This window comes from Carassius gibelio, chromosome B21 (assembly GCF_023724105.1).
Source record: "Carassius gibelio isolate Cgi1373 ecotype wild population from Czech Republic chromosome B21, carGib1.2-hapl.c, whole genome shotgun sequence".
Classification (NCBI taxonomy): domain Eukaryota; kingdom Metazoa; phylum Chordata; class Actinopteri; order Cypriniformes; family Cyprinidae; genus Carassius; species Carassius gibelio.
Window position 1 is genome coordinate 15,873,789 of NC_068416.1, and position 21,057 is coordinate 15,894,845.

The 21,057-nt window shown below is 38.2% G+C and overlaps 1 protein-coding gene across 1 annotated transcript in view; it reads left to right on the forward strand.

Moving 5' to 3' along the window:
* Positions 1-20,283, forward strand: part of LOC127986148 (protein turtle homolog B-like) — a 107,554-nt gene extending 87,271 nt beyond the window's left edge. The window contains exons 17-21 of the mRNA XM_052588386.1: positions 957-1,002; positions 4,669-4,755; positions 11,758-13,401; positions 17,625-17,752; positions 19,196-20,283. Coding sequence (XP_052444346.1) covers positions 957-1,002; positions 4,669-4,755; positions 11,758-13,401; positions 17,625-17,752; positions 19,196-19,410 — 2,120 coding nt within the window. The 3' untranslated portion in view covers positions 19,411-20,283. The remainder of the gene's footprint in view (positions 1-956; positions 1,003-4,668; positions 4,756-11,757; positions 13,402-17,624; positions 17,753-19,195) is intronic.
* Positions 20,284-21,057: the final 774 nt, after the last annotated feature.

Sequence of the window (21,057 nt, forward strand, 5' to 3'; positions counted from 1 at the left end):
AATTCTGCACAGAAATCTCTGTTAATCTCAAAAATATACTGTGGTGAACAAACACTTATGTAAAATTAAAGAATACATCAACTCACCACTAGAACCTGTAGATGGCAGCAGAGGAGCACTTATTCTTATTGGCTTAATATTTATTAATTTCTACTTTTTTCATTATATTTTGAAATGATAAAATCACTATTATAAAATCACTAGTATAAAATATAAAATTAAGAAATCAGATTTTGGACTTTTTGTCTATGAAGTAAGTAAATTCACAAAGTGCCTTGAAAAAACAACTTTTAATAATACATTTAATAAAAGGACCATATATTTATATTTTCTACTTTAATATATATATATATATATATATATATATATATATATATATATATATATATATATATATATATATATATAATGTTTTTTAAAGTAGAAAATATATACATTGTATTTTTATTAAATGTACCATTATTTTGTCAAATGTGTATAAACAAGAAATAAACAAGAATTGAACATCCAATATTATTAGTAGCTGCACTTATTAATGCAAAACAATATAATTTAATTTTATGATTAAATTATCTACATTCTTAATATTTCCATACACCACCCCCCAGCACTACCAAATGTGCTCCTGGTGGATTTGTTTGCATCTACAAATGTACTGTAATGAGTAATGTCATGTCCCTCTGAAATTAAAAGAATTCTGCACATTTTAATTTCTATAAATTAAGTCTATTTATTATCAAAGCATATTTCAGCAATACAGTTAAAATGATGGGGGGATTACATGAACGATTGCATTGCAGACTGATTTAAGATGTGCACCTACATTTTCTCCTTGTGCTCCTAAAAAATTTCAGTCAGGGGCTACAGTGTTCCTAGTAAAAAAAGTTAGTCTGGAGCCCTGAAATTAGTCATTTTATGCATGTCTGAAATCTCTAATCTGGTTTTCTCTTCAACAGATCCCCCCCTGTCTATAACACACTGCAGAAAGAGCGTGGAGACTCCGTAAGTAATGTCTCTTAAGAACTTCCCCCTTCTCCCCTCGCACCTCAGTTTATTCAGACAGAGAGTGGAGTGTGCTTCATAAATCAAGGCATCCGACAGGCACGCCCTCTCGTTTACAGATCCTATTAGAAGAGCCATTTATTACTGCTCAGTGATAGGCCTGTGATGTACTGTGTTCATGGACTGGATGGTCGAAGTTAATTTCATCAAAGAGCAGTTTATTCATTTTTTTCATTAGTCTGGATTTCTAAATAGTTCTCTCTTGTGTTTGCCTTGATTTGCACTTTAGATCAATGGTTCTCAGCCTTTTAGACTCCAAGGTCCCCTATTTTCCACAGCACTATTTAAAGGCTCCCTAAATCCCAGTTTCTGTAACTGAAATAATTACTGTATAACATTTTAGAATGCGTGCTTGTTTGCGTGCGTGTGTGTGTGTGTGTGTGTGTGTGTGTGTGTGTGTGTGTGTGTTTGTGTGTGTGTGTGTGTGTATGACTATTCCACATCTGGAAATCACACTTTTAAAAGAAAGCTTCTGGATATAAATTCCGTGGGAATTCTGGTTCTTCAAATGAAACAAAGAGTTATTGAGGGGCTGAATTAAAATGATACATATCTTGATTAGATTAGCTTATTATACAGCTTGTTTTGTCTCATTTTAAATCACTTTAAGTCATCTTGAAACCCCTTTGAAAGTTGGCCCTGGCCACCTAATAGAGATTTGCTACTTTACAATAGATGTTATTGTGCAGTACTTGTATTAGCTTATTCAAATCTTAGCCTCTAATTTAATTTACTACATTCACGTTTTGTGTTTATTAACAAAGTATATTTTTTGAAAATAAAGAGTATAAATGTAATATAAGCTTCACGTTTTTGGCAGTTTAAAGAATTCAAATACTAACATTTAGCAAGAACACTGTCAGAAAAAAGCAGTACACAACAGCATATTAGTAGTGTATGTTATCTATCTATCTATCTATCTATCTATCTATCTATCTATCTATCTATCTATCTATCTATCTATCTATCTGTCTGTCTATGTATCTATCTATCTATCTATCTATCTATCTATCTATCTATCTATCTATCTATCTATCTATCTATCTATCTATCTATCTATCTATCTTAAACAAGCAAGCCGTGCCCAGATTTAAAAAGTAACTCAAAGTATCATAACACATTACTTTCTGTTACGTAATTAGTTACTTTTTTAGGGAGTAACGCAATATTGTAATGCTTTGCTTTTAAAAGTAACTTTCCCCAACACTGTTTATTAATTGCATTTGAAGTTTATTCCTATGTTTTTTTTTTTCTGTAACTAATCTTGTGTTTTATGGATGTTAATTAGCCATTTAAGTTATTGTAGGAAAACAATGCTGTTCATGTATTCCTGCTTGATAAATTGACTGTGGTTTTGGCCTGCTGTCTATGAATGTTCATGGTCTTGATAACACTTACTACCCTAGCAAAGAAAGTACTGCAGGATTAGGGTCAGCTTCATCCTCATAGTAACTGGTTTCTGCACAGACACCGATTTAAAGTGACCTGCTGTTTTTGAGCTCACATGGGAACAATCAGACACTGAAAAGAGAGTGCAAAACATGCTTGTACAGTACAAGCACTGTAAATAGTATGTTAAGTTGTTAAAAGTGTTTTTTTTAATCATTTTGTTTGCTATAATCCAAACACACAGAATACACAATTTATTGTGAAGATGAATATTAATCACACATGGAGTTTATATTATAATGGACTCTGTAGTTCACCCAAAATCTTTTCTTGTGTCTGTCAAAATTAGTAGATGTATATACATTTTTTTCAGTGAATAGTAACTTAAAATCTGCTTATACGCACACTAATATTTAAAGCATTGAGACTTTTATGATTAGTTTTTTTTTTCTTTTTTTCTGAGCATTATAAGCAGTAAGCAGTATTCCATAACTTACCATTAAAAGCAGTGCTAATCGCCTTTCAAAATTACTAGTGCGACAAGTAGCTTAACTCAATGTCAAACCATTTTTTTAAACTATAATCCAGAGTTAATGTTGTATGAAAGGCCCAGAATTTATTTTTGGCTGAACTGTAATGGGTTTGGATGATAACCACAATATCTGTGGATTCTCTACCATGGTAAATGTGCATGCTGAGTTGTCTCTGCTTCAATTAATGCCTGTTACAATGCTTTCATATTTTTATTTAGCATTTACCATGGTATACTAACACACTACTGAAAAAACAGGGAGGGTATTTTACTTTATTTCTCCAGTATACAAGTGCAACAATCTCGGCTTGTCCTAACTTACATTTTACACTAACTCTGTTGTTTGTCTGTCTTCCCAGCGCTAATAACAGTGGACATCGGTGACTAGGATTTTCATATTTATACATTCAATAGTATTTATCCATATTACTTCTTCATAATCTAATATTTAAAGTGTTATCCTATCACAGTATTGCATACTGCTTTGATGAATCTAGAAGAAGCAAATTTACTTGCATCCTCTGATGACAAACAATGAGATTTAAGTGACTAGAGAGAGCAGTGCTTCTCTAGAATAATACATTTAGACTAGTGATGTCTCAGATATTACATTTATAGTACTTGATCCTCCTACATGCATCTTTCAGTAATCCAAAGCTAAATGGGTTAACTCTGGTATGATGTCAGTAATAAACTGCATAGTCGTGACATTTAAAAACATGCTGCTATTCAGCATACTAGTTCACTTTATTCCATGATATGCTGGGATACGGTATCTATTTGTGGTAGTGCTGTAATATTGAATTGAGTATTATAGCTAGTTATGTAACCGCTTTTATCTGCAGTACTTTTATGGCATCAAGTATTCATTTTTCACAATGTATACTTTCAGTTATTGTACTTCTTTTACATAGGCTTGTGCTTTGTAAAATTATACAGTGGAGGCAAAAGCATGATGTCACAAAAGAAATCTGGTATTCATTGTCAAGAAAGAAAGAAAAAGGAAATTTGGGGATTTTTAACATATAAAATTAGGAAATGTTAATAATGTTAAATCAATGAGAAATGCTTAACGTTGTATTATTTCAATAAATAAGCTCATTTGTGTAATAATCAGAATTGTTATCACTGAAGCACAAGATCAAATCATTCTGGAAAACAAACTATAGGTTTGTGTAAAACTTGTTGATGAATTTTGAGTCCAGTTGTTATTAAGGCAACTTATTTATTTTTTCTGCATTTAACAAAAAAAAAAAAAAAAAACGGGAATATAATTCATTTAAAAATGGAGACCCAAAGCATTTAGTCTCAGATCTTTGCACTCCACTGTATATCAGCCGCTTTTGTCAGGAATCTCAAAGAAACCTCTGAAGGTCTCCTGGTATTTCAAAAAAAGGATGCTGCATGGTTCCAAGCTGGCGTTGACATCCCTGCATGCATAGGCCCTACAATGAGTGAAAGATGATAAACGGTCATTTAATAAATGCACAATCCAGTGCACTCGATCATTATCATTTCTTATGTCCTCAAGCTCTCCCTTCCTTTTTCCTTTACTTCTATCTCTCCATGTCAATGTTTTTTTTTCCTTCTGCTATGTTGTTTTTTATGGAAAGCAGCCTCGTTAATTGCCAACATGATCCCTCCCCTCCCCATCCTTCCCATCTCTATTGTGTTTCCTGCCGCAGGAGTCCTCTTACACCTCTACCTGGCATAGAACCCTACTGGGAAGGCCAGGAAAGGAGCAGCTACAGGCCTCCGCCGTCCAGTCCTCTGTGAGTGCCTGCACCTTGTTCAGCAGTGTGCACTGCCTTATGTCGCATGCGTCCCATGTGCGCTGCTGGGCACGGTTGTTTTGGCAGGCTGTGAACACATGTGCTATACACACACTGGAGACCCAAAGCTTAAGACTTTGTCGCCTTTTAGCATCCTGCCGACTCGCACATTTACACTTAGCATTGTGAAATTAAATGTAAAATAGCTTTCTAGGTTATTTTCAACTTTTCTAATTTCTGATTTAGTCCGTGTGAGTGTTTGTATAAATAAACATTTACATTAATACACTTATAATGGAAGCAGGAAAGTATGCCAGAGGGTTTCATATCAAAGCTTGTATTATTTTTGTAAATGTCTTTTTGTTTGAAGTTATCACCTTTATAAAGTGAAGTGACATTCAGCCAAGTATGGTGACCCATACTCAGAATTTGTGCTCTTCATTTAACCCATCCGAAATGCACACACACAGAGCAGTGAACACACACACACACTGTGAGCACACGCCCGGAGCAGTGGGCAGCCATTTATGCTGCGGCGCCCGGGGAGCAGTTGGAGGTTCGATGCCTTGCTCAAGGGCACCTAAGTCGTGGTATTGAAGGTGGAGAGAGAGCTGTTCATGCACTACCCCCACCCACAATTCCGTCCGGCCCGAGACTAGAACTCACAACCCTTCAATTGGGAGTCCAACCCTCTAACCATTAGGCCATGACTTCCCTTTATTTTAAGATGGCAATTGTTCTCATGGTGGAGCAACTGGTTATGTATTACAAAAATAATTATTCTGATCGGTTAACTAATATAGAAGTTTAGGGATAGTTACATGAAAAATAAAACTGTATTATCACACTGCTCTCTGTCTGTTTCTCTCTCTCTATAAAAATATGTGAACCTATTAGAATTAGTTGTTTTTTTGCATTAATTGGTCATAAAATGGCAAACACAATGTGCTTACGCTAACAACACACACACTAAGTTGTTGTTGTCAATACTTGTGACTTTGATGAAGATCAGATGACATTCTATGAACAATTGATGCAGAAAACCAACCAAGGTTTCACATACTTTTTCTGACCACTGTGATATATCCAATTATAATCACATGCTCATGTTCATATGAAGTGATATATATACTACTCTGTAAAGAAGATCCCTACTGCCTCTTTTTTAATTTCCTCACAAAATATAAATTCTCACATTCATTTTTAAAATAAAAGAAGGAAATGGTTTCAAATATATCCTCATAGTATACACTACATAATCTGTTGGCCTCCTAGGCTTCCATTATAAGTGTATTTACCTATTCCATTTATAAATTAAGGGACTCGTTTTCGAATTTTTTATTAAACTTGCTGTCCATAGGCTTTAGGTTGTAAATATCTCGGTATGCACCTTTAATTTGATTAAGGCCTCAGTTTATTTTTATGTGTCCTGCAGAGGGCGACATAGCACCTTTAATTTGATTATGAGGTAGTGCATTAAGAGCTGTGAAATCCTCGTCACAATGGGTCATGAATGCTTTCATAACGCTTGCTTTATATGAAATTAAGCAAGCAACAAGACTTTAAATCAAATTTAGACCTTTATTGAAATATATTATTAAATTATAAATAAATATATCAAACACAACCATCTCTGAATCAAATTTAATACAGCTCCCACAACTCTCATCAAGTCACCCATTACATGACTGGACCTTTGTTTTAAGATGATTGTGTGGATGTGACTTGATTCTCTTGTGATGCAGTCACTTTTCCATGTAGTTAAGCCACCCCAGTTTACTTTTAGTTCTTCTTGGTGTTATTCTCACTCCTGATGGGTCAGTTTTCTCTCTTTCTGCCAAATATTTTTTCCTCCACAGGTCCACTTTTTTAGTGGAAGTCTATCTATCTATATATCTATCTATCTGTCTGTGTATCTGTCTGTCATGATAAACACACTACCAATGTTAAATTCTAATGTGTGTGTGTGTGTGTGTGTGTATGGGTATATATATATATATATATATATATATATACTGAACAAAATTATAAACACAACACTTTTGTTTTGCCCCCTTTTTTCATGAGCTGCAGACTTATTCTATGTACACAAAGGCCTATTTCTCTTAAATATTGTTCACAGATCTGTCTAAATCTGTGTTAGTGAGCACTTCTCCTTTCCCGAGATAATCCATCCACCTCACAGGTGTGGCATATCAAGATACTGATTAGACAGCATGATTATTGCACAGGTGTGCCTTAAGGCTGGTTCACACGGCAGGATAATTGGGCCGATTTTAGCCCCGATTCAGCCCTTCCGACAATCTTAGGATGCTCCGATTATCGTAAAATAATCAGATCAAATATTCCTGCCGTGTGTGGTGTGTTAAGACTAATCTCCTCTGCTCGGAAGAATGTCGGGACCGCTCCGATCTCAAATCGGGGATATCCAACATGTTGGATTTATTTTGCCCGATTTCTTCTCGTGTGTGGTGTCCCCCGAGGACAAACAATCACGCAGCCTGTGGACTGTGGCGTGTAGCCAATCAGAAAGCGAGGTGACGAGGCAGTGATAGTACCGGGAAACAAAATCAAAACAGCCGGCGTATATAATATAACAAATACAAATAAAGTCGATGGGCATAACTACATCCACAACTGCAGTCCACCAGAGTACATGGAAACTAATATATGAACGTTTATTTCAACGGTTATTAATCTGTGTAGTACGTAACAACATTTCTATGAGATAAAACAACAACTTATCTCCATATCATGATATAGCAAGTATAGTCCATGCTCGCGTCGTCTCCACCTCTTTGACCATCGCCTTTTCTTATTTTTCTTATGTTTTTTTCCCCGTTAAAAACAAAGCACAAACTATGGCGACTGCATCCTCTCAATAATAACTTTGTCCGCCATGATTGTTTACTCTAAAGTCACGTTTGATCTCGAGGGATTTTGCGAGATTTCCCGTCTGACCTGGGAATGCTCGGGAGTCAAATCGGTTCGTGTGTGATGTGTTGATATTGCCGTGTGGCTGCACACCACACACGGAGCGACCAAAACTGTTAGACCCGTGATTTTTTATCGCCGTGTGTGGGGTCTCTCAGGTTTGGAAAATCTGCCGACAATTTTAAAATCGTCCCGTGTGAACCAGGCCTTAGGCTGGTCAAAATAAAAGGCCAATCTAAAATGTTTTATCACACAGCACAAAGTGACAGTTGTTGCATGTTTTGAGTGGGCGTGCAATTGGCATGCTGACTGCAGGAATGTCCACCAGTTCTGTTGTGGCCACGAGATATTAATTTGTGGGAAGGTCATAATAACTTATGTCGTGGTCACGAGATCCTTTTTGTCGATCATTTGTTTGAGATGTTATCTTGAGGGAACGACATCCTTTTCTTGTGACCACAACTTCTCATGTTGAGGGAACGAGGGAACATAAAATAAAATATTAATGAATACATCTCTGATAATCACGGGTTGCGATGGTCACCCAGGTTTGTTTACGCATTAAACTCATGGCCACGAGAAAAACATGTCGTTCCCTTAACATAATATGATGCTACCACGAGTTAATATGTCGTGGCCATGACAAAACTAAGTGAACCGACCATGTCCCCTCCCAGGCACCGTACACCAGAGCTGTTGTCAGTGAATTGAATGTTCTTTTCTCTACCATAAGCCATCTCCAAAGGCATTTCAGAGAATTTGGCAGTACATCCAATCAGCCTCACAACCGCAGACCATGTGTAACCACACCAGTCCAGGAGCTCCAGTTCCAGCAACTTCGCACCGCCTTTGAAAAGGAGTGGACTAACATTCCACAGGCCACAATCAACAACCTGATCAACTTTCTGTGAAAGAGATGTGTTGCACTGCGTGAGGCAAATGGGGTTTTCGGACACCTTCGGACCCCCCAGTACAGTAAAACTGCACATTTTTGATTGGCCTTTTATTGATGCCAGCCTAATGCACACCTGTGCGATAATCATGCTGTCTAATTACCATCTTGATATGCCACACCTGTGAGGTGGATGGATAACCTCGGCAAAGGAAAAATGGGGGCAAAAAAAAAATGTTGCCTTTATAATTTTGTTCAGTGTGTGTACAGTATATATTTATATCATTACTTCAGTTTTGTAATAATAATAAAATATTTACTTGCTGTATTCTGCATAATGCATTGCATGTGAATTTTTGTGCTTCCACACATTTGCAGTAGTTTTAATAACATTGCACACATTTAGACCAAAGGCTGCCAAGGGGTGGCTTGCACTCTCTTTCATGTGTCTTAACCACCCCCATAATGTTTGTTTCAGATTTCTCCCTCCCAAGCATCTGAGCCACTGCCTGTATGTCACCAACACACCCCTGCACACCAGAGGTTAATGTGCAGCAGCTAGTATTACTGCGTTCAGATTGCTTTTGTTGTTATTTATTGTTTTGTTAGTGAATCAATCTTATATAAATGGTAAATATTTTGTGAAATCCTGGTATTATAAAACTTATGCACTTTGTGTTGTTATTTGCAATTATGTTTACAGTGAGTGGTAACAGTAGATTGAGCTTTTATTGAGATATTCTGTGCCAAAAACTGTATTAACTGTGGTATTACTGTGCATTGCCAGACAATCATTTTTAAATGCTTAGCTTGATTATTCCAGGAAGATTTTGAATTTTGTGACCTAAAAGCAACAACATGTTTGTATGGAAAAATGAAAAATTTGCATGGAAGGCCAATTCAAGACAGAAAAAGTTTATTTTGGTGGACTCTATAAAGTCTGATAACATCTTCCTATCAGCAATCCTGAGGTCATTATCTTTCATCACAACATTTAGCAGGACAACAACTTGACATGATCAGATGATAAGGATAATTACAACTAAAACACACTGAATCTTTGATGTTTTATCAATGTTTAAATCCAAAACATGTTTACTCTTGCAAAATGAAAGCACAGCCTTGTTAGCAAGCGAGCCAATATCCGATCAAACCTGTCTGTGTGTTTAAGTTTTAGTCTCTTAACAGACATGTTGTGTATTATGCCTCTAAACATTTGTGAGAACAATTGTGGGAAGTTTCTTTGGTGGGGAATTTCTTTTGCTAAAGAGTGTGTATTGTGTGTTCCCTCTGCTTGGCTGGGGAAAAGCCTGCTTTATGGTGCACTGTATTGTTGCTTGGAGCAGGCATAACGTCATTGCACCTGAATGGTGGTCATCAATAGGCAGTTGCCATGGAAACCAAGCTCTGTCACCGCAGCCATTACAAGTGAAAGTGCATGGTGTAATGATTCAGCAAAAACAAAGCTTCAGCCATTACATGTATATTTGTTACTGAATAAAGTATTATGGCTCTCCAACATTTCTTGATTTTCTCTCTTCTTTTCTGGACTATGCTTGTTATTTCTCGTTGTTTGGTCACATAAATACTCTCAGTTGAATATCTTGGAAAATGTCACCATCTATGATTAATGAGGACTCATTTTTGGTATTTATTATGACTACCCCGCACACACACACACACACACTAAACAGTACTGTTAAACTGAATTAGCTGTGACATTCAAACAGTGGTGACTGGAGAGTGTAAGGCCTTAACAAGGATGAGTTATGACAAGATATATCCAGAAAAAAACTGTGAAAATTACAACCAACAATCATTTTAATCACATCTAGGCATCTATATTAGGTTTCAGGGTGCTACTTTATAGGGCCTTAAATAAAAGTGTAATTATTCTTAAGTCCTGTGTCCTAGATATTTTCAAACTGATTTGAAGATATCTGATTTGTTTTTAACATGTAAAGTAGCATAAAGATGTCAAAAAGATAAACTGGCAAATAATCTAAATCATAGGTTACATTTAGCTAACGTGATTATGGCCTAAAAGTAAACAAACCACTTCAACAATCATTCTGGTTTATGATAAAGAACATGTTGCACTGAAAGCTTGAGGACAACTGTTATCTTAAAGGTTTACTTCACCTCAAAATGAATATTTTGTCATTTATCACTTATCCTCATGTCGTTCCAAATCTGTAAAAACTCTGTTCCATAAAAGGTATGAAAAGTCATCGTCAGAATACTCCATCTGCCGTCAGACGTGCAATGGGTTATATGAAGTGACGGGGAAACTTTTTGCATGCAAAGAAAACAAAAAATAATGACTATTTAATAATTCCCTTGTCAACGGTAACCCGTCACTCTATATCACCATGCCGCATATGCTCTTCTGTGTCATACGCGCCATTAGGATACACTGTTTTATTTTAAATCAAAGCTAAATACACATAGAAACAGTGCATCCTTATGGTTTACAAAAAGTGTTCCCGGCGCTTCATATAACCCAGATTGCACGTTTGAAAGCAGATGGAGTATTCTGACGATGACTTTTCATACCTTTTATGGACCTTGATGCTGTTATTTACTTGGCAGTCTATGGGACAGTCTCAAGCCTCCAGGTTTTCATCCAAAATATCTTAAATTGTGTTCTGAAGACGAACTGAGCTTTTATGGTTTTGATACGACATGAGGGGTAAGTGATTAATGACATATTTTTCATTTTAGGGTGGAGTATCCCTTTAAGACATTTTTCAGATGTATGTCAGAAAAATTCCAGAAACCGTTAATTGAATTTTTAACTATGATAGTGGTCATTTCAAGTAAATAAGCAAGTTTCAGTTGCTGACTTGTATATGCACTGTTGGATTTCATAACATACGTCATGCTCACCCTACCTGTCACTTTGAGAGGTGTGGGTGTACTGTAGGTTACCTTGAAGTACTTTGGGCACAAGACTGTCAAAGAATCTTTCACAGTGAATGTTGGTCTGTTGGTGGTATATTATAATTTATAAGTATATTTGAATCACAGGTATCATCAAATGAGAGCATTAAGATGGGTGATATCAACAACTGATTTATAACCAGTTGTCTAAGATGTACTTTTACCTGAAACTACAATGACCAAGATGTAAATCATTATTGTTTCATCTTTCTTTTTCTTTCCCGTTTTTGTAGATCATCTTCTGGAAAGGTTAGTCCAGAAAGTGTCCGCTCCATAGGACCTCCTTCAGAGTCCTCCGAGGATGGTTTACGAGCTAAGAAGTTTCCTCAAAGTCCTGCCAAGGAAAAGGAGCTGTCTTTATACAAGAAGACCAAGAGAGCAATAACCAGCAAGAAATATAATGTCTCTAAGCATGAGGCAGAGGCTACCACGCCAATTGAATTGATCAGTCGTGGCCCAGATGGGCGCTTTGTCATGGAAACTATGGATGCGGAAACTCCAGTTAAGGCACGGCGCATCGAGGGCTTCCCCTTTGTGGAGGAGTCTGACCTGTACCCTGAATTTCGTCAGTCAGATGAGGAGAATGATGATCCGGGGCCCATGCCACCTATGATGGCTACCCTCAGACCCCATCAGATCTCGCCCATTTCTTCTAGCCAAGAGTCTTACTTGCAGCCCCCAGCCTACAGTCCTCGCTTCCAGAGGCCCTTGGAAGGCATGACTATCATGGAAACCAGTCGACTCCAGGCTACAGGACAGATTCGTGGTGCTCCTCACTTCCGAGCCTTTTCCCATGGCCAGTTCTACAGCTACTTGGGAAGTCCAGGGGAACCTGAGCCTCCACCCCCCTTCTACATGCCAGACACCAGTCCTCTCAGCTCAGTAATGTCTTCTCCTCCTTACCACCTGGAGGGCCCTTTCGGTCATCCTACCATCCCAGAGGAAATCGGTGAGGGAGAAATTCAGCATTATGCAGTCTCTGGCTACACCCTTCCCTTGGCGCACCCCTCCACCTCGCGCTCTCCAGACATCTGGCAGCGACCCGATTTTACCTTTGCCACAATCGAGGGTCCTCACTTTATTTTTCCACCACCACACCCTTTACATCTCCATCCGGAACCTCCCCTTCCTCCTCCTCTTGTTCTTCCTCCTAGTGCCCTCCAGCCCTCCGCCCTTCAAGTATCTCCGTACCCTGGTATCCTGCAGCTGGAGGCCCCAAAGAGCCGCCCAGGCAAGTCTCCCAGCAAGGTCAAGCCTCAGGGCCTTCCAGCCAAGCGTTTACCTATGCAAGAGGCACAGAGTCTAGGGCAGCTAAGACACACAAGCCACGGTATGGGTGTACCGGTATTGCCTTACCCTGACCCAGTGTCTCACATGGTTGGCCCAAGCTCGTTCGGAAGCCTGGATACGCGATGGTATGAGCTTACACCCAGGCTTAGCCCAAGGCAGCCCCGCAGGATGGAACCCAGCATGGTAGTTCTCCAGCCATCCCGCCTCTCACCTCTAACTCAGAGCCCTATTAGCTCTCACGAAGGCTCACCAGAGATTGTAGTGCGCCCCAGGCCCCGTCCTAGTGTCATCCAACCCCCGATTCCTCCTGAGATGTCTGAGATCACCCTTCAACCTCCTTCTTCAGCTAGTTTCTCTAGAAGGTCCTCCCCCTCCTCCTCTCCTGCTCAAGGCCAAGGCAGCAGAAGAGCAAGTCCTAGCTACCGGTCCCACATGGCATTTGCCACCTCAGCAGCAAGCTATCCGTCACAGTCCCCTTCACCTCCTGTAGAAAGCAGCAACATTTTTGGGCAGATGCCAACCCAGAGGAGGACTGAGGAGGAGATCCTTCCATCAGAACCATCTCCACCCCAGTTATCAGCTTCAGGGTAGGTGCACTAGGCCTGTAGAGTGTGGACTGATCTACCATGTACCATCTGGCCTAAGTGTAACATCTAGGAAGACCCTTCAGGAATATTCTCAGTGCAAAAATAACCACACTTTTGATTTTAGTCTAAAGCTACAGTTTGCTCTCATGGGCAAAATTATATTGGCTGCTTGCCTTAAGCTGGTTTTAGTAATGTTAGAACTCAAGCTTTCATAGATACACTGCCCCAGATGCCTTGCATTATTTAAAATCATTCAAAGCCATTTTCAACATTGGCAAGTTGTGCTATAGTTTTCTATACCACTGATTCTGCTTTTCATGCCAGACATCCAATTTCATTCATAAGGTCTGTGAAGCACTTTAAAGCACTTGTCTTAGATCAAAAGCGAGCGACATTAACCAAATGCTGTTGTGGGGTAACAGTTTCCAAGTCAAGATGAATTATTTGCTTCACAGACATGGTGACAGACCTTTTAGGGCTACGTGTCTGGATAAGTTCCATTTTAAGTTTATTAAAATGCAATAACGAAGCCCCTAAAAAGCCTGGAATCAGAGATATACCACTACAGGATCTCAGCCTTTCCATCCACTCTCATGCTTTACCCTGCCTTTCACCCAACAGGAGGAACCCCACATGTGCAATAAAATTGTCCAATCCAAGTCCAAATGAAGCCCACCATTTTGACTAACTCCAGGCTTTTTAGGAAGACTCTCAGAATGTATGATGTGGAGGCTGAGGTTGGTGTGTTCGGCACAACAGGGACGGAGCTCTTCTCCTGTTCCAATGTAACCCTGACCGCATGATTGCCTTTTCCACACTCCCCCCTCTCTCCTGCCTCCTGTCACCCAGGTCACCCCAGCTCTGACTGCCAGGGGGAGGCTTGTTGGGCGAATCTTGTTGCAGGGACTGTCTGCTCTCATCTGTTGCAATGTCGCCATCATCTTGAATAGGGCATTTGGTCATTCTTGATGACCCCTCGAGTCTTACCTGCTTTGTTTTTGATTGATCTCAGCTATCTGGGCAGCGTTGTTGTGACCAGTTCCTCTACACCGCAATAGGTAAGGGTTGGATCCATGTCTGAAAGGGGGGGGCAGCAGGTGGGGCTTTTATTCACCTCGTCCTTTAAAGGGGAATACAAGTCTTTGGGTCTTGCTTTCCTTTTGTTTCTTACCAAGTTTACAGATTTTTTTTCTTTATGTTTATTTTCAGATAACCACATATTTTAGTTCTGCAGTCTTGAATCCTATATGCATTCTGGGCTTAGTATGCATATGTACGCTTACCAGTTATTGATTAGGAAATCCAGCACATTTCATTTAATCAACACAACCTCATGCTTGAGACGCAATAAAAACAAAATATGTGAAGAACCAAGCTTTAATATTGATTTTATGAGAATCCACCATTTAGAAGGTCCTCATGGTTTGATTCATGGTAACCTTCATGATAAACTGTTTATAAAATAAATGTGCTTTTAAATGAAGGTTTATATTAATGACAACACAAACACTACTTGCAGTGGCTGGGAATTTGATCTCAACCTGGGTCAAGGTGACCATTTTTTAGGGATCGTCTCAAGTAAGAGTTGCATGTTATGCTTCATCTTATATAGGTGCTTTTTATTGCTTGAAACCAATTCAAGTGATTTAAAAACCATGAGCCTTGTACAAAACACCTTGTATGATAAAATGTAGGGGTGTAACGATTCACTCGTTTTCTCGATGCATCGATTACAAACCCTGTCGATTTATATGCATCGATCTTGAAACATGATTTTTGAATCGTGAATCGCCCGATCTTGAACAGCAATCGATTCAAAATGCTAAGAATCGAATGAATCGCGATTTCTATAACGATTCAATGCTTTCAAAATGTATACACATTAAATTACTACACGCACGAATTAATGGAGACCTTGAAGAGTGTTCGTGAATCGTGCCTCTTTATCTGTCCTTCACGCGCTCCACTGTTTACCGCCTGATGAGACTGTCACAGGATTGCGCTCGCGCTCCGTTCGTCTCTGACGCAGCTGACGTGTGATAACGCCCCATTCAATCGACTGTCGACAGCTGTATTTATTGCATGGACGGAGCAGAAATGTATGTGTCTAAATCATACGCGCAGATCCATTGAATGAAAAATGTTTTTAAACAATGCGGATGAACCGAATATACGAAGGAAACTTTTAAAATTAACCACAGCATTAACAACGACCTTGAAATAAGAGCGCGAGATTTATCTGATAAGCAGATGCATGAAAGTAGCGTTTGTTTCATTGCCAAACAGACATCTGGCGCATTTTCTCAGAATCATTCGCTGATGGAGAGGAAAAGTTAAATAGAGATGAAGACGTTTTCACACTGAAAGAGAAGCGATCTCGCTCTCATAGACGTGCCAGGCTATATCTGCAGCTAAACTGGATAAAAGCAGAATGAACTGATGAAACAAACAAACAAAAAACCCCACAAACAATTTATGAATGATGCAGTGCTAATTTACATTTATTACAGTACATAAACTATAAAGTATATTTTCTATCTTATTCTGTGCAGAAAATGTAAATAATTGCTAATTAAATGTAGCCTAGTATATAAAACAATCATAAAATTGCCATTAGGAAAAACATATCGATTACAAATGATTGATTATTGTCCAGCAGTGTATTTGATTTATTATAGCTAATTAAAAGTAATTAAAAAAAGAAGATAATTCCTTGTAAAAAATTATAATTCTAATAATAATAATAATAATAATAATAATAATTATTATTATTATTATTATATAGGCTACATACATAAAATGGTTGTATTTGACATTTCTGTCACTTCTGAAATTATGGCTACGCCCCTGGTGTGACAAAATGTTAGCTTATACATAATACTCTTTAAGCTCTTTTTTAAAAACTTGGCTTACATACATTTTTATCGTTATAATCGAATCGAATCGAATTTAATTATGAATCGAATCGAATTGAATCGTTCTAAATTTGCAAAAATCGTTCTTGAATCGAATCGAAAACCTATGTATCGTAATCTAATTGAATCGCTGCCTTGCCAAAGATTCACAGCCCTAATAAAATGCTAAGTTTTTTGTATAATCATGATTTACTGCACTTGTTTGGACTGCAGAACACTTTTCTGTTTTCTTCCAAAACAGTTCGTGCACTTCCTTCACAATGGGGAAAGCACTATTGGCATTTTAAGTTGTTGCTTTTACCCAGTGAAGTGCTTTTCCAGAGTATTCCCCTTTAAAGTCCTGTTCCATGTGCAAATTGCCATGCATGCCATTGCTAAATATTGCTCTTCAGTTGAAAAACCAACAAATATCTGATTAAATTCTTGTTACATTTGTTGTCCAAGTGCTTTGTTTTATTTTTCATTATGTGACTGTTCCCAAGTAGCCATTTTCCCCTCCCGCCATCTCTCCCCCTGTCAGCATGGTGAAGCCCATTGTAGACAGTATTCATGTCTATGAGCACATTTCTGACAATGCTTTGTCGCTGAGCTGTGATTTTCCCCCTCTACTAATGGCCTTTAATTTCTCTCGGCAGCCTCAGCAGAAGGACGGCCCCTCTATAATGCTATTTCTGTTATTTTATTGTGCCTCATGAGAGCTGTGTATGTTTGTGTGAGCGTGCGAGTGTGTGGGGCAGAGTATGTGGGCTGCCAGTTTAAGTGCCTCCATACTGTATTTGGATGGGAAGACTGTACATACAAAATGAAATGTCTGAGAATGGATTGATAAAGTATTATATATGTATAAATGTTTTCATAAGTAACATTTATAGTACTTTACAGTTTTATTCAAATATGTATTTAAGTATGCTCATCCATTGTAATTACCCCAGTCTATGTCATGATTTTGTTTTTAAACAGATACATAATGTTGCCATATTGAGGTATTGTATACATTTCAAAACAAAATTCTCATTTTTCTTGTTGATTTGATTGGAGGGAAATTTCTGAAAAACTTTAAGTATACCTCTCTTTCCACTCAAATAAATATTTTGCATCATACTTATGATACTAAACTGGACCATGCGTGGTTCAGACCATTTGAGTGTAAGAGATTCATGGGTTAAGTTGCCTGTAGGCCTGTACTAGCAACAGTAACTTAACGAAAGGCCATGTGATCACTACTATGACCAGTTTAAAACACATGGCGAGCCACCGCACTACCCTTCCCCTGTATGATGGCTTTGCCTCTCTTTGCTTCCTGCACAGAAAACATCGAGGTGCACCAAGTGGCTCTGCAGGGTCTGAGAGGATAGAAGCACTAAGATATCAACGAGTGAAAAAAGCCAAGAAAGTCGGTGTCAACAATAACAACTCCAAGACCAGACGAAAGATGGGTAAGGAGCAAGTCACAAGCTACTGTAGTTCTTATACTATAGGCCTGTTGTACAAAATATTAAGGTAAATTTTTTTCATGAACCTACTGATCAGTTGTTTTGTTGTATACTACCTTCTGTGGAAGCATGCTTACTGAAATGGAACATCGTAAGTGACTGATTTGGGTCGCTTTGTAGCAGCCTTCATGTCGGTAGCATATCTGTGATACCTTAAAATGCTGTCTATGGAGACATTGCTTAGTTTTGAAACAGAATGATGATGTGTATTTTTATTAAGTCAACATATTTATTATGCGTGAGCATCATACATTAAGGGAAAAGGTACACTGTCCTCACACGTTGTTTAAAATATAGAGTCAGTTATGCATTTTATGTTTGTAAGGCACTGAGGTGTGAGAAGGAAGTGTTGAGAGAGACTCTTCATAACAGTGGTTCTCCACATTGAAGTGCTCTCTCTGCCTCCTTGAATACTATAAAACCCTTTCCTAGAATACAATTGGTTACTGGCACTGAAACGATGACAATCTGTGCTGTATATGGCGTTTTAACTAAATTATCCACTTTTATTTACAATTATCCTGACTATCCATACTTTATGCTCACATTATAACATTTCATTATCACTTAGTTTGTAGTGTGCAAGAGAAAGAGTTTATACTTTACAAGTGTTTTTTTTTTTTTATTATCTAAGAATTCAAAGGGTTAGTTTACCTCAAAATGAAAATTATGTCATTAATTACTGTAGTTTTTTGGAAACCTAGTAAATACATCAGTGAAACAGTCCATGTGACATCATTGGCTCACCGCTGATTACATCCAATACGTTGGATATTCATGAGTACTCTCCAAAATATATTTTTTGTTTGAAATAAATATAGCCTTGATAAGCAAGAGACTCCACTAAAAACATAAAAAATCTTACTGACCCCAAACTTTTAAACGTCAGTGGCCAAAATTGTTAGAACACCTGACAGATCTGAAAATATTGACCTTTTTTGCATCCAGAACATGATTTTATTTGAGAATTTCCGATGAAGTGAGTCGTACTGTTTTTATCCACTTTAATATTTGATATGTCCATCTTTTGCAGCAATAATAGCTGCACGTCTCTGGCATAGTGTCAATGTTATCCCATGCCTTCTGCAACTCATGCCAAAGGCTTTCCTTTGAATGTACAATAGATCTGTAAAGTTTATTTTCCAACTCACCCCAGATTTGCTCAATGGGGTTGAGGTCTGAACTTTGAAGGGGAGTCCATTATTTTCAATGTTCCAGCAGATTCCTTCTGTCACAGGTAGTTCTGACAATAGTTTGTTTTTCATGGGTATCGTAATGGCCAATTCAACAAAAAAACAACTGAAACCTCTTGAATATTCCTAGTGTTCTAACAATTTTGGCCACCTGTTTGTCCTCATGTGCTCATCAGACTTTCTCTCTGTACAGGTGTGCCCCCCTCTCAGACCCAGCAGCCCCACACCTCTCAGGTCCTCCAGCCAGAAGAAGCTCTCTACCTCCGCAAGAAGAAGAAAAAGTTGACTCGCCAGGACCCGTACGCCCGCTTCTCCGCTCTGCTGTACCGCCGCCCACCCCGAGAAGACCAGAAAGCCATTTTGGCTAGTATGGACACAGCAGATCCAGACCACGCCACTCTCCTCTGAAGTCCCAGAGATTACAGGCCACACTCTCTACAAACTCTGAGCTCCTTCCACCTTTGCTCAGCCAGCCAACGTCTTCACGTCCACACCCGCCTCCAATGGTTTACTCCTCTTCTCTTTTCTGTTACGCTCAATGTATCACAAGAAAATACTTGTGTTCCAAGGTTTTGCTCTAGTCCATTTACCTCAAATTCAGAAGGATCAGTCATCTTGAGCAGATTAAAAAGAATATCTTATATGCCTCAACTTATCTTTGGGATTTAGTGACTCTTATCAGATGGTGCGTCAGATAAGAGCACAGCTGTCAAGCTTCTGTGTCATTCTGCCAACAGTTTCGACCATATCTAGCAGATCACAGGGTTTTCACAGGTATACCTCAAACACACCACGGTCTCAGTGCTGCTATACTGACAAACACAGTAGACGTTAACAATGCAAACATTTGTTTGTATTTTCAAATATGACATTCTACAGGGCAAATTTTGGACATATTAGCAAACAATCCATGAAAAGTCCTATGTACACTACCATTCAAAAGTTTGAGGTCAGTATGATTTGTAAGTGTTTTTTTTTATGCAATTTATTCCTGTAATGCAAAGCTGAATTTTCATCAACCATTACGGCAGACTTCAGTGATCTTTCAGAAATCATTTTAGTATGTTGATTTGGTGCTTAAACATTTCTTATTGTACTGTTCAACAGTTTTTTTTTTTTTGTTCAACATTTTTTGATGTTGAAAAGAACATCATATATTTAAATTAGAAGTCACTTTTGATCATTTTAAATGTATCATGCTAAATAAAAGTATTGATTACCTTTAAAAAATCTCACTGACCCCACATTTTTTAAATGGTAGCATATACATTTGTTAACATAATGTATATTAGCAGCATGGCTGTTAGTGATATTACATGATTATGCATGCATTTGAGATGTTACAAGCGTTGTCTACTCACACACTAATACTAATACTCCGTCTCCACATTTGAGGAGAAAACAGAAACACTTTTCTATAAAGCACAAAAATCCATCTGTTTTAGCTACAGTACAGGCAGAGACACAGGCTTGGACGGCAATAGCAACCATTTAAATAAGGGAATATTTCATTCAAATGCCATTTTTGATCATCATATGTACAGAAGCTGCTATATCCTTTCACACTTTTTGAACACAAACTTGCACTGAAGCAAAACCTTGGTGACTACTGTGAGTGACATTTTTTTGTTGTTTACGCCAACCTCACTTCTCAAGCTCTATTCAGAAAGTACTATAGTAATGCCAAAAATACTACAGCTTCCTTAATCAATAAGACTATAAAGTGTACTGTACTCTGAGGAGGATAGGATTTTGTGCCATCATAAACTATAGTATTTTTGTCATCAACATGCGATGCCCCCTTACCTAAAAAGGCATACATTGGCCTAATAGGGCTCCTTAATGCTTGTTTCTGTTTTGTTTGTTTAGTTTAATTTAGTTTATTTTTTATTTTTTCATTTAAGTGACAAAAAAATGAAATCTACTGCCTTTGTAGGCCATTATCGAGCCATTTATTTGTTGTTAAACCAGAAATGGCAACCCAGCGCCTGTCTCTCTCCTCTGTGAAGACCCGTGGGGGGAAATCTCTTTGGGATGAGAGGGCTATTCCCAGCG